Source organism: Macadamia integrifolia, chromosome 10 (assembly GCF_013358625.1).
Source record: "Macadamia integrifolia cultivar HAES 741 chromosome 10, SCU_Mint_v3, whole genome shotgun sequence".
NCBI classification, from domain to species: Eukaryota; Viridiplantae; Streptophyta; class Magnoliopsida; order Proteales; family Proteaceae; genus Macadamia; species Macadamia integrifolia.
In genome coordinates this window covers 2,480,157-2,501,286 of record NC_056566.1, presented here as the reverse complement: position 1 = coordinate 2,501,286, position 21,130 = coordinate 2,480,157, and the positions used below count along the sequence as shown (strand labels likewise).

Genomic DNA, 21,130 nt, shown 5'->3' with positions numbered 1-21,130 from the left:
GGGGGGGGTGGGGAGGGGGTGGTTGGTACTTGATTGCTGGGGGAAGATGAGCTCACAAAAATTTTTTATATATTAATCCCAAGTCTCAACCACGTGCTATACAATTACAAGCAGCCTACTCTATCGGCTGTGACAAATCGAGACTAATAAAAGGTCAATTTTGGAAGCAAAAACACAGGAACTTCACATCTCATTCCATGAAAAGAAAAATAAACAAAACTAATATGTGGAAGAGAATGTTTCTATGCCTTTCTAGATAAGATAAAGAAAGTATAAGAAGTGATTGTACTAAAACAAGAACTCTGTGTCAGAAACTTCAAGGACTCTGTGGACACCTATGGGTTTTACACCTGGCCTGAAAGAATTTCCTTCAATGTACCTGTATTCATATATAATAAAAGGAGATTAGTAGATTACCCATCAGAACACAATAAAGGAGATGCATCAGTTTGAGTAGCAAAAGGGTAACTTACATCTCTTTCAAGTAGGGGTGTTTATAGAAGGGCTCTGGAATCCTCCCTGTCAATTGGTTGTGATCGATGTACCTAAAATGCAATGAATAATTAAAAGAGATTTAGACATTCCAACCCATTTGACATGGATCAAGAGTTAAAAGACTTAATTATATGCTTCCACTCTCCATTACCGCAAAGCAAAATGAGAGGCCAACTGCCACAATGCCCCGTATATATTGTCCAACACATTTCAGATCCTATGGATAGTTACTCCATGTCCAAGCATTGGTTGCCAAGTGGACAAATAAAAAAAAAATACCATAAAGTCACAGGATACCTCATTGTACAGCACAATATGCTACAACTATATGATGTTATTCTCAATCTCAGCCTCTCTCACTAAAAATAAAATAAAATGTCAAACCCTTACAAGATCCCATGTTCATAATAAATATAAACCACCGATGAAAAAAATTTAATGGGTTTCATAATTACAGCAATCTTCTAGGTAAATTGACCTGATGTGTGTGGAGTGTAAAGATCCTCTATACATGCTGGATCATTAAACTCTTTATCCTCTGTTGATTGAGAAGAATATAGAGTTGGATAGGCAGAATTGCTACTCGAGTCACCCAGAAACTATAGAGGGTGTTTGGTTCAGTAAATCAAATGGTGTATGTATCGGATATGAATGTCAATCTTTTGATAGACATATTTCTGAATTATGTTTCTTTCTGAAAAATCGTTTGGTTGCCTTGAGGGTAGTACATGTTTCTCGCGGGTTGAGATATTGGCTTCCGTAGAGAACTTCTTTCCGCTTTCTCCTTTTATATTAGGTGGTAAAAAGGTTGCTCAAATCTGAGTTTAAGTGTTGAGGTAAACTCAGATTTGGAACACATCCTTTGTAATATGGTCATTCATGGGAAGTAGGGTGCTCACTTATGAGGGTCATCCTAGTGGAACCAAACAACTCCAAAAATTAAGAATTATCATTCTAAAGAATGTCATTCCAAAGATTTACCGAACCAAACACCCCCTTAGGATCTAATGGATGGTGATCCAACTCTCAACCTCATACATGTGACAATCAGCATGGCAGAGGCAAGGATTTTTTGTTCTCCCAACTGACAAAAATATTCTCAAGCAAGAAATATGTACAAAAAGTAGATTGAGAAGTAGATGAAGACTCACAAGTAAGTCAATCTAGGAATACGGGCAAGTCCCGAAGGTATAACACCAAACATCTTGTTGTACGATAAGTACCTATAATCAAAACAGCAATTAACTTCAAACAATATGAATGCAATAAAACTGAAAAAAGGAAGAAATCATGCCAAAATGCAACCTCATTAGACCATCATTTCGAATTAAGTATACTTACAAGATCTCCAAATTTGTCAAGTTTGCAAGTTGTGCTGGAATTCCTCCCGTCAAGAAATTATTATTCAGGTACCTAAATATAAAAATTATAAGAAACAGTACTCAATTTGTCAATTCCAAAAATACAGAATACCGTTTACGATATCACAAATCCAACAATAGGAATTAACATACAGATTTCGCAATGCCGGAAAGCTTCCCTCAAAACGGATGAGTTCCCTTAGGGTACCCACCAAATGATTATTCCCAACATCCCTGAAAAAATGGTACAATATATTAGCACAGGTTAAATGATCCAGATGGCAGAGAAAATAACAATGCATATATAATAAAGAGAAGTTTCTGCAATAGGACACCAAAATCTAAAATCTTGTAGATTTTTTTTTTTTTTTTTTTTTGGGTTGGGGTGTGATGGGAATTGAAATAAATACAAATGTCGAAGATTTTGCAGAGTCCCCAATTCTGGTGGAATTCGTCCTATGAGGCGATTCCCATGAAGATAGAGATAGCGAAGCTCTGGCAGAGTTGCAAGCTCCTTAGGAATTTCACCTTTGAAGTTATTGAAGCTCAGGTAGCTACAAAAATTACAGTTAATAAATCACCAACTTAAGAAAAAATTTCACCCCATAGAGATTGAGTCAAATATCATAATTGAGGTTGATACTACTCACAGATGTGTTAGTTGCTTGAGTTCACCAATTTCTGGAGGAATGGAATCTTGTAACTTATTCCATCTCAAATTGCTAACAGAATGAGAGAGAAAAATGTAAACAACAAAATATAAAAATAATAAGACAAAAGATAAATCAACTTCTTGAAAAATTACAACTGTTTGCAAACAGAAAATTCATACAAGCAAAAAAAGCACCTCTGCCTGACACCTATATATTATATATTGCATGATATGTCCAGAAATTAATGATATCACCAACTGCAACTTTTGGAACTCATGTGACTGGGAAATTCAACACAAAGAACCAAGGATTACAAATGCTGACCAATGATTCTTTTAGCCATAACGAGGAATGCATGTAGAATAGCCACTGCATAGTATGTAAGAAACAACATATGATGATCAAATAGAGACATAACAATAATTAAGAATCTCATATCTATGTATAGAAATATATGACTTCCTGCTCCATGGATGGCAAGTGAATTTCATATAGAATCCTGGCAGAAAAGAAAAGCGCCATACATCTAAAAGAGATGGATAGAAGAGTTCAAGACGAAGGCTAATAAAAGTAAGATGTCAAGCTTTATCAAATATCAAAACCCTAGTATGGAGAGTGAGGTATCAGATGCCAATTAGAAGACAGAGAATCACACAAGGTGCAGGAACTGGGGAAGAGGTGGTCAGGGAGGCCATAGACCTCTTAAATGCTGGTGTTTTGAGATTTAGTTTTAGTACTGCAGATTTCAGTTGTCAGTTCTATTTCTCCTTTATTACTTGACCTAGAGGAGCGAGTACTTTGCTCAATAAGGAAGACAGCAGAAAAGACTCGAGTTTTGGCTGTGCCGATTCCCTGTCTTCTTTGTGCCTCGTACACACAGGCAAGCACATGAGAGTTAATGGAAATTACCGGATTATCAGTTTGTTCAATGAGACTTGGGGTCACATCTTCAGGTGAGTAGCCTCATTCGTTTTGACCAGTGAAGATGCTTTTGTTTGTCTTCATGTTTTAGTAATTTATATCATTGATTTGGATGCCTATTCTTTTTATTAAAAAGATTCAAAAGAATCAGGGATTTCTGAGCTGATTGGCAAGAGAATCAGGAGGCACCCTAGTCTCTCTCTCCCTCGGCAAAAAGTATACGGGTCTGTAGCTGAGAAGCATATAAGAAAACAGTAACACGTTGATTTTGTCGAATAAAATGGATGCTTCTTTGATCTTTAAGAATGACACTAGGAGTCTAGGACTAGCATTCTTTTCTGGAACTCAACTCCCATGTTTAAGCTGTTTTTTAATTAAAATGCATATGATCAAAAGTAGGGCTAGAATGGGTCACTGCAAAGGCTACGAAACCTGTGATCAAGTTTTGAGGGTGAAGCAGCCAACATGATCAGTTAGTTGGAAGAGGAATTTAGCTAACAGGAACATCAAATTATCGCATCATCATTGAAATGCTTGTTCCGATGGAACCCAATATCAGTCACCAAAGTGGACGAGGAATTGGCAAAGCCAGATGTGCAAAGACCATAATATGTTTTGGGGATACCATATCTTTATGACATGTCTATAATGATGTGTTTTGTTTGTATATCTTCTGTTTGGGAGACCATATTCTTTTCATTCTTTATCAACAAAGGTCATATTCATTTTTAAAAAAATAGTAAATAATCCACAGTGAAACAAAACAAAATGACATGCTGTAAGAGTATGTAAACTACAGAACTAATCCCAAAAAAAAAGGCTATGAAAGAGTTTGCAACCATACAGTGTTCTAAGACGCTTTAGCCGTCCAATTTGAGGAGGGATTGGACCAGTCAACTTGTTATTGTGAAGATCCCTGGAATTAAAATGCAGCCAAAGTATTAGCCAACTCTTTCAAAGAAAAAATGAACACAATACTGTGAATTGAACTACCTCAAATTCACGTTGCACTTCCACAACATACCATGAAAAGACCTTTCTCATACGTACACATTCAAATACAATCAAAGGCAGCTTAGGAATTTTCTTGCAAGCAAAAAGTTTCCCTTTTATATGAGTAACTAAAGTTTCTAAGAGTAAACAAAAAGAATAAAGCTTCTACGGTTGGGGTTGCAGGGTGGGGATGTAAAACCTATCGTGCACAATAAATTTATTTATCAATAGTGTGTGCAAAATAGCAATTGAGTAAGTGTAACCAAATTTTTTTTCCCCCTTTTATAGATGGGCCATTCGACTCCAACCAAAAATAATGACAGATAGCCTGAAGATCATTCTGCACCTAATAAAAGCCTCTAACCACCTTAATGACACAGACACATGCATGGATATGTGAAACAGAAAAAGTGACAATAGCAGGTCTGCTGAGCTTAAAGAACAAAATACCAAATGGCTTCATTTGAATCCTTCCGAACAGACTTAATAACTTGAAAGATTTTATGAGAAGAAATTCCTGGTCACAGTGTCACACAATACTGTACTATGAGCTCAGTGTAGAGAAAAATCAGATATAGAGCACTTACAGCCTTGTTAGATCCAACAGATTGGTTACAGCAGTAGGAAAAGCCCCAACAATCGATACAGCATAAACTTCCCTGCAAGGCAAGAATGATCACATTAGGGTAAAAACAAATAAGCATTAGAGGTCAACACCAAACACTGCCCAGAAACATTATTTCTAAGGCTGGATTCTCATGACCATGAACTATCATCATCACTATTGATAAGCCCGTATCAGTATATGAAACATGTAATTGTATTTCCAACCTCCCAGAATTGAACTACAGTGAAGGTAGATTTGTCAATCGTTTTCTTCTAATTATTGTGTGATTTATTCTGATACATTTCCATGTCCACAGTAAATCATATTAGGAACAAAACAAATACCTTCCAAGGGTCATAGCCTTATAGCCTCAATACATTACAGTAAAAAAAATTATCAAATTATATGACAAATGCCATGGACAAGCATAATCTGAAGTTGCATCACGCACTATTGGGCATACCATCATTGATGAATAATTGTGAGAACATTGACAAGAAGAGAAAAGTTAGCTTACAGCTCTGTCACAACCCTATAATCTCCTTGAGTGGAACATGTGACACCAGACCAAGGTGGTAGATCACCATCTCCACAAGGATCATCTCCAACCCATGCATAGACTACCCTCCAGCCAAGAGATGCCTTGATTTCATTCAAGGCTTTCACTGCAAGTAGAAAAGCGCTTTTGGTGAGATCAGAAAGCACCATAAACTCTTCTACACAAAATCAAAGCCACTTCACTACTAATTATCATGCGTGAAAAGATTCAACAACTTTCTTGCTCTGCCTCTACCAAGCCTAGAACCTTTGGCCCCAAGGTTGAATACATGTTCTACAAACCACTGAGGTTATAAAGAAGCTGGTAAAAATTCAACAACTATAGAATACAAAAATAATTAAGCGTTATCATGGCTAAGATACTTAGCAGAACTCCGTAATTTTGGAATATCGTACGTTACATGCAGCAAGATATTGAAAGGATTAATTTCAACAACTTGCAATCGAAGTTTGGCTACAATGTAATCCATTCACCAAACCCACTATGACCAAGCCCAAACTCAATCTCAAACTCGCATATTCCAAATACCATATCAAATCTTAGTAAATAAATTCAACTTGGAATCCAATAAAGTTAGATACTAAAGATTCAACCCTACTTAGAACAAGGGATCTTAAACAATTCACCAAGAGATTGCAATTTTTTCCTCTTTTCACTAATTTTATTGGTTTAATTAACAATACGAAATCAATGCGATACAAGACTATACACTGAGAAAAAAAAAATGCTATACCTCATTGTAAGACACCCCGGATTTCAAAATCTAAACAACTCCAAACTAAATCCATGCAAAGTAAAACTACTTAGTTCATATCAAACTACGAAGCTTATTTACAAAAACCTCAGTTCAAACATTTGATTGAATAACGATTAGCTAGATGTATTTAAAGTGAAGGATCCGAACTTACCGTCTCTTTTTAGGGTTTTGCAGTGACTGACATTGAGAAGCAAAAAGAGAAAACAAATCGAGGCAAATGACGATGGAGACGCCATTGGAACCGAGATCTCTGAAGTGGCAAACCTATGAGAGTTCAGATCTAGTGATTTAATTATCGCTTTTTGATATACAAGAAGCCCATTTTCAGATCTGCAAAACCTAAAACCTCTCCCTTCGTTCCGCGTTTATACTGGTCTTCCTCTTCCCTACAATAAACTACTATATAACTAACCATATTTTCTCCTCTTAAACGGCCACCCGCGGTTTCGTCTCTCGTTAGATACGAGTCGACGACGGGAGTGTTTGTCCATTTTACGTAAATAGCCCTCAGATGCTTATCGAATGGTTTAAATCTCTCTCTCTCTCTCTCTCTCTCCCTCCCTCCGACTATTGAGCTTGCAGACAGGGTTTTATGAGTCAGAATCGGCCAATCCTGTCATGGGTTTCCGAATCGGGTTCTGTGTCAGATATTGATACGATCGACCCGATCCATCGTTCTGATCCATAAAACCTGAATTTCTTACCGTTTCATTAATGCTGAAAAATTGCACCCAACCAAAAAAATTAAAAAAAATTAATAATAATTATGATGAAATCAACTGATTACTTGATGACAGGGGATCCAATGGAAGCAATGTCCTCAGTGTTTTTCAACAGAGTTCAACAAGCGTAACTAAAAGAATGTAAGATAATGGAGGCATGGACAAACTGTGAAGATCTTGATAGGCTTTTTTCTAATCTCATAATCACTTCATGGCCTTGGAGCACAATTCCTATTTCTATGGATGTCTATAATACTATAATTAACTTCCATCTTCTGCTTAGGCCTACGAATGATCTAGTTGTTGTTTTGACCAACATAGCTAGGCGATACAATATGTCGACCTTGATACTTTGTTGTAGCATTTTTAATTTAATTTTTCTTTTCCCATAAAAAACAATAATAATAATGATATCGATCGCATTAATGATGGGATCATCAATCGATCTCTCTCATCTTTGGTCTATCAATACAAAACAAAGAGAGTTTTACCTTTTTTGCTGCTCTTCAAATCCAACAATTCAAAACTTCACTTGAATGATTGAAATTAATAGACCTGAGTGTCTCAGATGGGATAAAGTTTCTTATATTTCTTCATCTTGATATTGTTTCTCCTATTGTCTTCCCCATGATCGAACATTATCCTGCACACACCTAATATGATCCAACACCATTTAGTGTCGTCAAAAATCTCATCTAAATCTACAATTGTCTCTCTCCATCTTAGCGAATCCATATCATTGCTTGTTACATTTTTATTTGGCCACATATTTCTAACTTTGCTTCGTTTCATTTGCATATAATGAAATAATTTTCTCTGATGAGATAAATATATGATCGATGTTATAACAAGGAAGTGGTTTCTAATCGGAAACATAATCTACGCTAAAACCCCTTGTGTCTATCTCTCTCTCTTCCACAAGACAAGGGCAAAGATGTTTTTTAATATGGAAGAGGAGAGAGATAATCCTGGAGAGATGTTTTTCCCCCACCATATAATGTCATAAATTCATAATAATCGTGAAATGGGGGACCGACCGGATGGGCCGGCTTTATAACTTTTAAATGCAGGGAAACGACTCGTGGTGCAATTTATTTGAACCTTTAAGGATCAAGTACCAATGGCCAATGGGTTTGGGTTCATGGGTTTCTTGCCTTTGCGTTTAAAATCTCTCTCTCTCTCTCTCCCATCTTAAAAGTTAAAACTCCCTCTATAGTCTCTACCTGGCTTGTATTTCTCTGAGTTTCTTGAATTCTTTTGAGTGATACTACCTCAAGAAACGTCAATGAAGAGCTCTCTCTCTTCAAGTTGCAGTAGGGCGCCTGTCGTCCTCATCATCATCATCTGCCTTATGATCTACTCTGCAACTTCAAAGATTCATCTCTGCAATGCAGCATCTCTTGAAAGCCCTTCCACCCATCATAACAACCACCATCACCACCACCACCATGGCCGAAATGACCCATCTTCTTTATATGTTCTTCAAGTTCAAAGAGGCCACCACGGGCACTACCCACCACCACCACCACCACAACAGGCAATGCCACCTCCTCCACCGCTACTTGATGACGAAATCGATCCAAGATATGGAGTTGAGAAGCGGCTCGTCCCCACCGGACCCAATCCCCTCCACAACTGATATAACTTATTACGTTTTCTCATTTCCATTACTTTTTTTTTTCTTGAAACTCTTTGATGAGAGAGAAAGGTTGGGAGACAGTATAAATATATATATATATATATATTATATGTTGTGAATGCCACTGTGATCCTGTGTGTTTGATTTTTGCTATACTGAAGAAGGAAGGTAGAGAAGATCTTTGATCACTACAGCTGCCTACTGTGAACGCTGGAAGAACAGGAAAAGGCATCAGTTGAATCCAAATTGGAAAAACTTAATTTCCAATTTGCTTTTTTTTTTTTTTTTTTTTTTTGGGTGTTTTTTGGGAGTTCAAGAGAAGCCCATGAGTTCCATTAATTGGGAGCTGTTGAAGGTGAGCACTCAATGCTGTCATCAGCCTTTCGGTGAGGGCAGCTTAGTCATTTCAGTTGGTGCCATTTTCAGCTGCAATCAATATAATCATATGTAATTCTTCTATATCTATAGATATGCATTAATATTCTTTTCTCTCTCTCTCTCTCTCTCTTTTTCTTGTGTGTGTGGATGGAGACACCTAACTCATGTGCATATAATTAAGATCTATTTGACATTTATTTAAGGAACTGTGTGAATGCTACATCCAATTGGTGTATTTAGTACATGTAAGTCTTCACATTCTCTGACATCTAATGGTTGGAGCCCCTTGGAACCCGCGAGCAGATGCTACTAGCCGTCGGATGCTCATTGCACCATTGCAGCGAGTGCATAGGATGCGGACTCGATTTCCCTTAGTATAATTTTTTAAAAGTTCTTTGAGTTAAAGGATAAAAAAAAACAAAAAAAATAAAAATAAAAAAAAAAACTCTTATGATTTTCAAGTTTATATGTGACATGAGGACTTTTTACCCAAGAATAGAAATATAAGTTTCAATGAACAATAAAATAAGGTTACAAATTATTCAAGACCTTAGAGATCAGTGTCAATAAGAAAATCCCTTGAAAAAAACAAGAAGGTCCCATTAATTCAAAACTTTTGTAACCATTACCAAAAGGTATATGTAGATTCTCTCTAAGCATTTACTTTTTTTGGTTTCTGTAAATAATATGAGCATGTACTGCCTCCGTACAAAATTTTCCAAGCGGTTGAAGCTAGAAAGCCCTCTTACCAAACTCACTCACCAGTTTGCTAACGGTACATGGTACTTGTATTTAGTTCCTCCAAGGTCCTCCAAGTGGGAGAAACAAAGTGTAATCCATTCAATGCAAAGAATTTTGTATTAGAACAATTGGTCTAGAGTTATTTGAATTGGTGAGTGGCTGCAGAGTCAGTGGAGCTTCATCCTAGGAGTGTGTGTAACTTAGCGTGGAAAGAAATCCACACACTACCACCAATTGGTCTAAAAAAGGTATCTTCCATGTGGATCCCACATTTTCAAAATAAATAAAAATACATGCGTGAAACCCTCACTTTTTGTGAGATAGCATGGGAAAGAATCTGCACACTACACTCACCATCACTTTTGGGCTCATTTGATATAGCCAAAAAATATTTTCTTTGCTAGCTTTGCCTCGCCACCTCTTGTCACAACTTCGATCACCTTGGCAGTAACCCCTGGATGGACTCAACTCCTGACTGGCATTTAGAAGAACATCACTCCATTGCACCATGGCTCTAATGGCCCAGAAAGATATTATGGGTTCATTGTAAACATCCATAGACATAATGTTTCCCTACCAGATTCAAGTCCACAGGTACAGGCCCCTCTACTGCAGCTTCTTTTGCTGCTCCTCAAATTTGTTCTTCTACAGCTAGTGTCCTACCAACACACTCCAATACAGGATCCACCTTCATTCATCACTGGAGGTTTTTGGCTTCCCATGGAAACACCTTGGGTCGGCCAGAGACATCATCACTATGTGTTTACTGCATTTCTAATCTCAATCAAGCTGTGGGCTGGTGTTTTTCTTAATCCCATTGCACTCATCATACTTCTCATATTCTCTGCATCTTTCCACCTTCCTACAGCAGCATAAATCTTGGCCATTAACACATAATTTCCTGTATTGTCTGGCTCTAGTTCAAAAAGTTGCTTTGCAGCTACCTCTCCTAGCTTGGCATCTTCATGTATCACACAGGCACCTAATAGAGCACCCCATACAGCATGATTGGGCTCAAATGGCATCATTGTAATCAGTTCGTAAGCCTCCTCTAGTCGACCTGCACGGCCAAGAAGATCAACAATGCAAGTGTAGTGATCAGTTGGAGGTCTCATTTGGTGATCATCAATTATACATTTGAACAAACGTAGGCCCTCATCCACCATCCCTGCATGGCTGCAAGCATGCAAAACAGATGTGAAGGTGACTTCATTAGGTTTCACCCCAGACTGCACCATCTGATAAAAAAGTGAAACTGCAACCCCACCATAGCCATGCATTCCATACCCAGCTATGATGGCACTCCATGCTACAGTGTCCTTAACTTTTTCTGGAATCTTATCGAAGAGCTCATGGGCAGAATCGAGGCTTCCACACTTCGAGTAGATATCAATCAAACCAGTGGCAGTTTCAACGCTTGGATGAAATCCAGAACTGATAAGGTAACAATGTATGTTTTTGGCTTGCCAAAGATCAGCCAAATCAGCATAAGCAGGAAGGAGGCTAATCAAGGTTGCACAATCTGGGTAGACCCCTTCTTCCATCAGCATTTGTTTGAAAAGTTTTATTGCTTTGTTTGCAAGTCTGTTATGAACATGCCCTGTGATAAGTGCATTCCATGGCACTGTTCCTTTTTTCGTAGATTTTAAGAAAACTCGAAAGCTAAGGTCCATGCGGTTACACTTTGCATACATGTCAATCAGGGCAGTCTCCACCATAACATCAGATTCAAGTCTGCACCTTATTGCCCACCCATGTAAGCACTTACCATGCTTCAGAGTCGATAAACTGGCAGAAGCAGATAGGAGAGCTGCCAAGGTTACCGAATTAGGTTTTACCCCCTCCAGTTGCATCCGATGCCCAAGTGCTAATACACTTGTTGCATCACCATTTGACAGGTAGCCTACAATCATGGCCGTCCATGACACCACATCCTTCTCTCCCATCTCATCAAAGACAAGTCTGGCCTCAACCAAACGACCACATTTTGCATACATATCCATCAACGAGTTCTTCACAGGAATGTAATTCCCCAATCCCTTCTCCTCCAGCAAATCATGAACCCCCCTCCCTCGCTGCAAATCCTTTAAGTGAGCACAAGCAGGTAACACAGAGACCAAGGTGGCATGATCAGGTTTCTCATCCACATCCATCATCCAATCAAAAATGGCTAAAGATTCCTCTGCCAGCCCATTTCGAAGGTACCCACTTATCATCGTGTTCCAAGAAACCACAGTCTGCTCCTGCATTCGGTCAAAAACCAGCCTGGCCATCTCCGTTTTGCCACAGTTCATATACATCGCCAGTAAGGAATTCTGCACGTAAGTATCCGAATCAAACCCAGTGGCCAATGCTCGACAATGGATGGACATACCCATGTTAAGCAACGACATTTCTGCACAGGCCTTGAGGACAAAAGGGAAGGTGAAGTTGTCAGGGTTATTGTCCCCTGAAGAGAGCATTTCGACAAACAGGCGAAGTGCGTCAGTTGATAAACCATTCTGAGAGTAGGCTCGGATCATGAAGTTCCATAACAAGGATTTTCTTTGAGGCAAATCATCGAATAGAAGACGAGCAATTGTTGCGTCTCCACAGACGGCATAGGTAGCAATGAGGTTTGATCGGATGCGCGCAGAGTGGTCGAAGAAGAGGAGGCCGGAAGTGATGGTGTGGGCGTGGAGTCTCTTTGTGTTGGTGAGTGACCGCGTAGTGCCACAGTGTCGCAGAAGGGATCCGCATTGAGCTGCAGTGATGAGAAGACACTTGAACTTGGACAAGGCCTGGGCCTGTGTCAAGAAACACATTGCTGCTCGAAATCGTGATGCTTTTCATGGTAGGAGAGAAATGAAGCTGCATCGTCGTCTCTGCTTCCTCGTCGTCGTCACGGCAAGAACAACCCTAGAAGAAGGAACCCAGCTCAGGAAACGGTCGGGAAATACCCCAAAAATCACCATCAGACCCAATAGTTCGAGAGCGGCAGATCCACAAGTCTGCTTGGCCCTTCTCCAGTTCGGTTTCTCGGTATCGGTCCGGATCGCTCAAGATCGGATCGGATCTCTTAAGAAAGAGAAGCTAAAAGACAGCGTCCCCTTTACACCCAGACAAAGAAAGAGCGAAATGACCATCCCAACCCATGAAAAAAAACGAAATTTTCACTGTTATTGATATTTTCATATATGTTCCCATTGATCCACGCGTTGGTGCAAAGACTATATTACCTTTTAAGTAACTCTGGGTTATGCTAGTGAATCGATTAAGACTCAGGATCAACCTCGATTGATTGATTGATTGATTGATATATATATATATATATATCTCGTTCCCAATCCAAATCTTGAAAACAAGCTTTGAATCCGGCATTTGGAGCTTTTTGATTGATTTTCAGTTCAGAAATGAAGAATCCACCAAAGACTCCAACTGGGTTTTTCTTTTTCTCCCATGGGCTACTAGAAAACTAGGGAAGAGAATAAAAGAGAAGAAAAGAGGAGAGCGAGAGAGAGAGGGCTTTTTTGGTTACTTGGGCGTGTTGTTACAAGATCCTTCAGAACCCAAACTCGTGATATTTGTAAGAGTGCAACTTGGGCAGGTTGGGTATTGCTTCAGACCTTGAATAAAGAATCAATTCAAGCCCTCGAGAAAAAAGGGTGTAACTGATGCACAAGTCTCCCGCATGTGCAAGATCTAGAGGGACGGGAACTATGTAGCCTTACCCCGAGAGTGTTGAGAAGCTGTTTTGACCACTTCTTGACATTCTCAGGGTGAAGCTTAAACAGATGGTATTAGAAATGTGAATTAATGGTTCAAGGCATTATGTGATGACCCCTAATCAGGTTAGGGTTGGGTAGGGTACCTGAAAAATCCTGTGTACAAGAAGAACTTGAAAAATTAGTGAAACCAATGCACAATCCGCAGGCAAAACTTGCAATCTTAAATGTGTTTGAATCCAAACACCAAACACCAGGAAATCCAGCAGCTCTAACCGTTGCCATCACTAGTTCATGGCTACTAATCCTGACCAGTTATGCAAAACTACTAGTTGCAGACTGAAGAGCCAGTAAGGTCAGGCCAATATGTTATGGTGCAAGCAATTGCATTTTGAAACTGATCAATATCTTTCAATATAGGATCCAAAGAAAGGTATGTTCTCCAAAAAAAGATCAAACCCAACCCTAGCTCCTTACAGCCACTTTGAGCAACCTGTATTGAGGACCAAATCATGGCAGTCCTAAGGTGCTATGGGTTTTCTGGGGTAATACTGATCATTACAGCAGCATAATCAGGGCATGGTTTAGGTCTTGGGTTGGTCTCAGCATTTCCCTACAAGAAGGTCTAGTCTTATGTCCACTGTGAGCTTGAGTTGATTAAGGTCACAATCTCTAGTGTTTCCCGTAGAAAAACTGTTCTATTTTGGGGTTAGGAAAAAAATTTGTATATTTCTAGAAAACCAAATGTAGACTTACTAGTAAAAAATGAATGGAAACATAACCTATTTAAGTTTCCCAGAACTGGCAAGACATACACTAGGAATGAGGTTTTCAATTACTGATATTTACCAATTCTCCAAGTTAGAAAACCAAAAATTGACCAGTGTGACCCGGACACCTACCAAAAAGGTCACCAAGAAATTAATAGCACTAACACACAAGCTTCTTTCTCTGTCTGCCAAACTGCCCCTCATCATTGGTCGTCGCAGCAACACTTCTCTTCCCTTCTCAATCAATCATGGTGTCAAACAGAGCGGTTGATGCAGCAGCTGAAGCCTTGAACTGGTTGGATCAATATGATCCTAGAGATCCTCGATCTGAACCATTGCATGGTTGAGTCTTCGGAATACTGCAGTTTCTTCCTATCACAGATCCACGGCAAAAGTAGATCCAAGTGCTTTCTGAAATCGATGACTAAAAATCACAAAAAAGAAAAAAAACACACACAAGATAGGAGCTGACAAAGAAATTTGAAGTATAGCAGTGCACTCTGGACTTACATAGGCCACAACTACAGACTAATAAATTAGTATGTGTAGCAAATGCAGGATTCACAATTAATGGGTTCCACTTGCTAGATCTCATAGGAAAAAATTGAGCTGGTGGAATATCGTAACTATCCTATACAGTCAACTCTTAAGCTTGATAAATGGAGTTTTCTGGCAACCTCCACATACATAATGCCTATAGTGATGAGCCCATATCTACAGTCTCCCTAAAAATAAAATCACGTCTCACAAATAACAAAGGAGCCAAAGGACAGTGATGAGGCCCGAAGAGGATGACCGTATATTAAAAAAAATGTAGGAAGTGACATAACCTTCTTACCTCATAAGGTGTTAACCATTTGTAGGTGATCGTATCGAATCTGCAAAGACTAAGGATAGATACGATGCATGAGAAGATCACGTAAGCTATAATCAATTGGATGTTTTTCTCAATTCTACCCAGATGAACTTGCACATAATAAAAAAGGGCATACCCGGTGCACGAGGCTCCCGTATGAACCTGCATATCAATACCCACAATAATTAGATGATGACAGTGACCATTTGTTCCATCAATTTCTCATGGAAGGTAAAGAAGTGAAATAGGACACGACTAAAACAGAAAAAACAGCGTAAAAAAGAAAAAATCATTTCCAAGGTACCAATCCTCTTATCTGGTTAGATTTTGATCAAGGAGGTTTCTTACATGTTTCACACTGAAAAGGAGGTTTCTCACCCCCTTGCATAAGACATTAACTCTATGAGACACGAAGTAGTGTACCTCCTACAACTGAATGGACCAGGCTTCATATTTTCAACCACCCCAAAAATAAAATTCATAATGTACTGTTGTTGGTTCAACAGCTAGCAAACAATTTAGATTTCTACTAAATCCACCGAGAAACAAGATAAATATCAAATAGAAAGAGATCCTAGCAAAATCCATGTCATTATTCTGTATTACTGCAAAAATAACTAATGTGAAGCTGTAATCAGTTATAGTATACTCAATTTATATGATGTGAAAGAAAAACACAGTGGAGGAAATTTGAAAGATCCTACAACTGTTTGATTGCCCAAATGAGCAGCCCAGATAACCCAAAATCTACTCTCCCACCAAATTGAAACACAGGATAACACAAAATTCAATATATACCCAACCGAATAAGAAGGAAACTGGAAGATGAGAAAGAAAATAACATAACCACATCAACAACTAGGTAGAAACCAGAGATGTAAAGAAAATCATTAATAAGGAATGCCAAGGAAAAAGAGGATATTTGAGAAAAATAACTCCAAATTAGAAATGAGCACTTGCAAACGCAATTAAACAGTGGTTGAATCTCAAAATGCAAGAAAATTAAACAAATGAGAAAAAGCAGGACCTCATAAAAGGCCATAGGGAGCCACCTAAGCACCACCCATTAAAACCAACCCCCAGAATAACCAACCTAGAAACGAAAAAAGGGTTCACCATCAGAACAAAACACATGGTCCACCATCTTATTCACTCTTATAGAACCATGAAAACAGATACCTGATAACAAAATGATTACCTTTAAGTAAGATTGTCTTGGATCCCACATGGAATGGCCATGGAGTCTAGGACATGATTTTGCTGATCCTAAAAAGGTGAGAAAATCTATAAATAGATGATCAAAGAGGAAGCTGAACTTAATAGTTAATTTGCACCTATTTGAAAATCAAAAATATCTTACCATAGCAGCACTTGGGCCTGAATCTTTCAACCACAAGCAAGTACAACTATCGTGTCCAGGACACTTACATTTAGTGCATGTCCTGATTCTACTCATTGACTGCTCCAAAACAGTTTGGGGAATGATACCATTTATTGGGAATTCTCTCATATTGGTTTTATGGGGATCAATAGGGGTTATGGGGATCGAATTGTCAACCTGACTCCAAGTTGAGTTCACATCCTGATAACTTGCACTGACCATGGTTTCTATTTTGGGTGCATTAGCTGCATTTTTCTTTGCCTCAAAAATTTTATTCCTAGCCTCTCGTAAAGCACTCAACGCCACCTTAAAACTATGGTCAGATGCAACCCCTTCCTCCGCACATTTAATGGCTTCCTGTAACAGAACGTTGTATTGCAAGCTTTTGGCCTTCTGAGAATTTGCTTGCATCTCAACAGGGGTTATTATGTCCAACACAGCATCATCTTTGGCATTCCTTGTCCATCGCTTCAAGATATAATGTGGTGGCAGTGTAAAGACATTTGTTGCTTTGAACACAGCAAGCACATGCCTACAGAGGATGCCTTCAGACTTAAACATCCCGCAGCTGCAGCTAGCTCTATGTTCAGGAACAATAAACCCAACTGAGTACACTTTATGTTGTTCATCAAATCTTGCCACCTCATAGGTACTCATATCACCATCCTCCCTAGTTTTTTTAACAGCAAGCACAAGAGATTCAAAAATTTCATCCTGGAATATAGTGAACATTTTCCTCGTATAAACTTCTGCCGCTTGTTTTTCTATAGGCAGTGGTGTCTTCAGGACAGGCTTCGTGTAAAATGTATCAAATTCTGCCCTTGCTTCTTTCTCAAACCGGTCATCCAAAGCCTTCTCATATTGCTCTGCAAAATCTTGTAAGGTAGTTCTTGCATTCACATACCCATCAAAAAGTGAGTTCACAGATCCACTACGATGAGTTGCAGACATCCCTGCAAAGAATGTATCCTGTAGGTATATTGGAACCCACTCTTTACGATCAAAATATAATGATTGAAGCCATTCATTCCCCCTGACCTTGTACTTATCAAGAAGAGACTGCCAAGCTAATTCAAACTCTTCAATCGTATCACTCCTATTGATGCACTTGTCAAATTCCAATTGAAATGTTTTCGGAAGCGTAGAATATACATGCCCCAATTCCTTTGGCATTTTGCCCAGGATGTGCCATTTGCAATATCGATGGCAGGAGTTTGGGAAAACCCTCGCCACTGCATTCTTTATATTCAAATCATGATCAGTTATTATTAAACCAGGTTGGCGTCCAGACATTGCTTCAAGCCAGGTTTTGAAAAGCCAAATAAATGTTGATTCAGTCTCATCTGCAAGCAATGCACAACCAAACAACACTGACTGCTTATGATGATTAACTCCAGTAAATGGAGCAAATGGCATTTTGTACTGATTCACTTGGTAAGTTGTGTCAAAGGCAACCACATCAGAAAAGCAATTGTAAGCAATTCTTGATCTTGTGTCAACCCAAAAAACGCTGCTCAATCGATCATCGTCATCAACCTGGATTGCATAAAAGAATGCAGGATCATTCATTTGCATAATTTTGAAAAACCCCAGGAGACTTTGGGCATCCATACCGAAGGCGCTTAACCGTCCTTTCCCAATATAATTATTCTGATCTTGGGTGGCAAATCCAATCTTACCATAACTGCCACACTCTTCAGTTAAGACATTAACAGTACCGCTTATACCCATCCCAGGGTGTTCAAGAGTATTAATCAAGCTTCTCTTTGGATCATAATCCTGCCGATGTGATCGAAGAAAATGCCGCATCGCTGGAGTGACCAATTCATGATTATGGTTCTTCTCCAATTTCGCAACATACCATTTCCCAGAATCTCGTCTTCTCACTGTCATCAGTGCCTTACAACCTTCCCGACTGATCGGACGGGCTCTTCTCTTTTTGGTATCATCAGTTGAAGCAATCTTTCTTGCACGTTTCTCTCGACGAAAACCTTCTTTAGAGCAACAAAATTCTCGAGAAATGATAGAATTATCCTTCTTTGAGCGGTAGTATGAGTTTACACGAATGCTAAATCCCATCTGCTTAGCATATGCATTGTAGAAATTCCTAGCATCCTCTTCAGAATCAAACTCCATATCCATGGTTGGTTCAATGATTCCACCAAGTAGACATGAAGATAAGTCAAGGTCCATGGAATCTTCATTATTTCCATCGTCCACAATCGTAGGAGTTTCGACATCCTCAACAACACAGCATTCTTCACCTTCATCCTCCAAAGTCACATACGCATCCAATTCCTTCCCTTGATTACCAGGCTCTCCATCCATGTTGTCTAATCTTTACTGCAAAAAATAACATAACCAACTATAGAATGGAAAAATTCCAAATGGCCAGCATCCATGGAAGTAAGATACAAACAACAATGGACATATGTTATTTTCCAAATAATGTTCACCTGGTTTTCCAGAAATACTGTGTTATTGCGCATAAGAACCCATATTGTCAATCCCCCCCCCCCCCCACGCCAAACCCCACCCACACCCAACCTTTTTCCCCCTCATGGGATGGGTTGATGGGAATAATGAAACAAGAGAAATGCTAATTCAACATCTTTATTTACTTGGAGCCAACTCATCCCTCGAGAAGCTTCACTTGGTACATATACAAAACAAACAAGTGTAATCACTTCAAGGAATAATTGCAAGTGCAGTGAACAATTTTTTTTTTCTGGTGATTGAAACAAATAGGCAATGCGTGTACAAAATAGCTTGATAACCACCTTTTTTTTTTTTTTTTTAGTGCATAGAAATGAATAAACAACAATGAAAATAATGAAAAGAACAAAAATTCAAACAGCTCATGGGGATATTCATTACTATTTTCTGTACAGGACCCATAACGGATCCTTTAATCAGAAAGAATATTAAAGAAAAATAAATAAAAGAGAAGATAATCTTAAGGAATGTATAAGAATCAGCTATTGGTCCCCCCCAAAAAAAAAAAAAATTAACCTCTTCTCACACTGAGAGAAGAGTATGAACTATGAACCAAAATGCCAATGCATCCATGGCCTCCAGCTTAAAGGTGACGCCACTAGAAAACCATAGAAAGAATCCCTCGAAACAACAACGAAGCTGAGGAACAAAATCTGCTAAATCCGCGATGAAGTAAGAGTAGAAGAAAAATAAAAAATAAAAATTCTAAAGGATAAGTATGGGCTCTGAAATTGAAGAACCCTAAGAAATTTTAGCTGTTCTACTTCGGATTCAGAATGGGTCCAAAAACAATTAAGTGGGAAAAAGAGATTACGTACCGTCTTATACCTTCCCTAGGGAAGTTGCAGTGCCGGAAAGGGAGGAGGAAGAAGAAGACGCGGACGATAAGAGGAGGAGCAGAGGACAGAAATAAGGATCTCCTCCTCTTTCAGATCGAAAACTGGAACGATAAGGGCCGTTATATGACTCCGTACGGAAATTTTGGTAATATTTGACGGCCAAGATTTTGTTTATAGAGCAAATGTTTATTCCAGAAGACTTGGACCACAAATATTCCTGTATAGCAGATATCTTTCACCTTTAAGTAGGGCCGTAGGCATGTCAAAACCTAGCTCAAACCGATAAAATCGGTCAAAATCAATTAATAAAATTCAAATCGAATCAAATCGATCTTTATTGGATTGATTTTGGACCAAGATATGTGGATACCGACTAAAAATCAATTCAAATCAAATCGATCAATAATCAAACCAAATAAAATCGATAAAAAAAATAATAATTATGTGATTATAAACTGGTGAATTGACTATCCATTTTTTACAATATGAATGAGAACATTTTTTATTGTAAGGGGAATTGTTACAAATCATTGAATATTAGGTTAAATGAATGATTGCATAATAGGGTTCATTTTGTGATCTCAATATTAATTATCTTCTTAGTAATTTGTTATCCATTGATTTAAATATTAGTTATCTTTCTCTTACAATGATAAACCATAATTTAATCATAAATTTAAAGTGTTTTTTTTTTGTTCAAATATTGTCACTATAAGTTATGAATGTAAGATCCATTATAGTTTAAGCCCAATAATAAACTGATCTAAATCGGTATTAACCCGATATTGAAAAATCAAAATAAAACAAAATCAAACCAGAACTAAATCGAAACCAACTGAAAACCTAAGTTCTTTAATGGATTGGTTTTGGTCTCCCTCATTCCTAGACCGAAACCGAATCAAACCATCCAATTGACACACCTACCTCTAAGGTGTGAAAAAACCATACCGACCGGTCGAACCAACCGAAACTGACCAAATTAAAATGGAATCGATCAATCGAACTCTTTATTTGGTTTGGTATTGATTTTGATTTTAATTTGTTATAAGTTAAAAAAAAAATTGATAAAAGGCAACGTGTTCCCTACACCTAGGGATGTCAACAGGTCGGTTTGCCCTAGTTTCAAATTGGGTTGAATCGATTTCAATGTGGGAATGGTGAAACTAAATACAACCAATAAGGAAATTATGATTTTGATTTGATTTCGGCTTTTTATCCGGTTTCATTTTGATTTTCCAAACAATATGCAAAAATTTGG

The 21,130-nt window shown here is 38.4% G+C and overlaps 2 protein-coding genes across 14 annotated transcripts; both read right to left on the bottom strand.

Moving 5' to 3' along the window:
- Positions 1-47: 47 nt before the first annotated feature.
- LOC122092487 (probable leucine-rich repeat receptor-like protein kinase At1g35710) lies at positions 48-6,749 on the bottom strand. The gene is made up of 11 exons (XM_042662814.1): positions 6,498-6,749; positions 5,548-5,695; positions 5,011-5,082; positions 4,275-4,346; positions 2,507-2,578; positions 2,267-2,410; positions 2,010-2,090; positions 1,837-1,908; positions 1,647-1,718; positions 474-545; positions 48-379 (listed from the first exon to the last, which is right to left on the bottom strand). The coding sequence occupies exons 1-11, from the start codon at positions 6,580-6,582 to the stop codon at positions 289-291; spliced, it is 981 nt and encodes a 326-aa protein (XP_042518748.1). The 5' UTR covers positions 6,583-6,749; the 3' UTR covers positions 48-288.
- Positions 6,750-9,855: 3,106 nt separating this feature from the next.
- On the bottom strand, positions 9,856-20,009 carry LOC122091082 (pentatricopeptide repeat-containing protein At5g39350). 13 transcript variants are annotated; one of them, XR_006143806.1, is made up of 7 exons: positions 19,852-20,008; positions 16,517-18,880; positions 16,355-16,422; positions 16,184-16,249; positions 15,293-15,318; positions 15,139-15,187; positions 14,290-14,711 (listed from the first exon to the last, which is right to left on the bottom strand). XR_006143806.1 is itself a non-coding variant. In XM_042660911.1 (3 exons), the coding sequence occupies exon 3, from the start codon at positions 12,628-12,630 to the stop codon at positions 10,582-10,584; it is 2,049 nt and encodes a 682-aa protein (XP_042516845.1). In that variant the 5' UTR covers positions 12,631-14,711; positions 15,139-15,318; positions 16,184-16,251; the 3' UTR covers positions 9,856-10,581. The 13 variants fall into 13 exon arrangements, 1 of the variants encoding a protein (XP_042516845.1); XR_006143808.1 differs by having other exon boundaries at positions 15,139-15,178; XR_006143809.1 differs by having other exon boundaries at positions 15,139-15,318; positions 16,355-16,440; positions 19,852-20,009.
- Between the last annotated feature and the right edge of the window lie 1,121 nt (positions 20,010-21,130).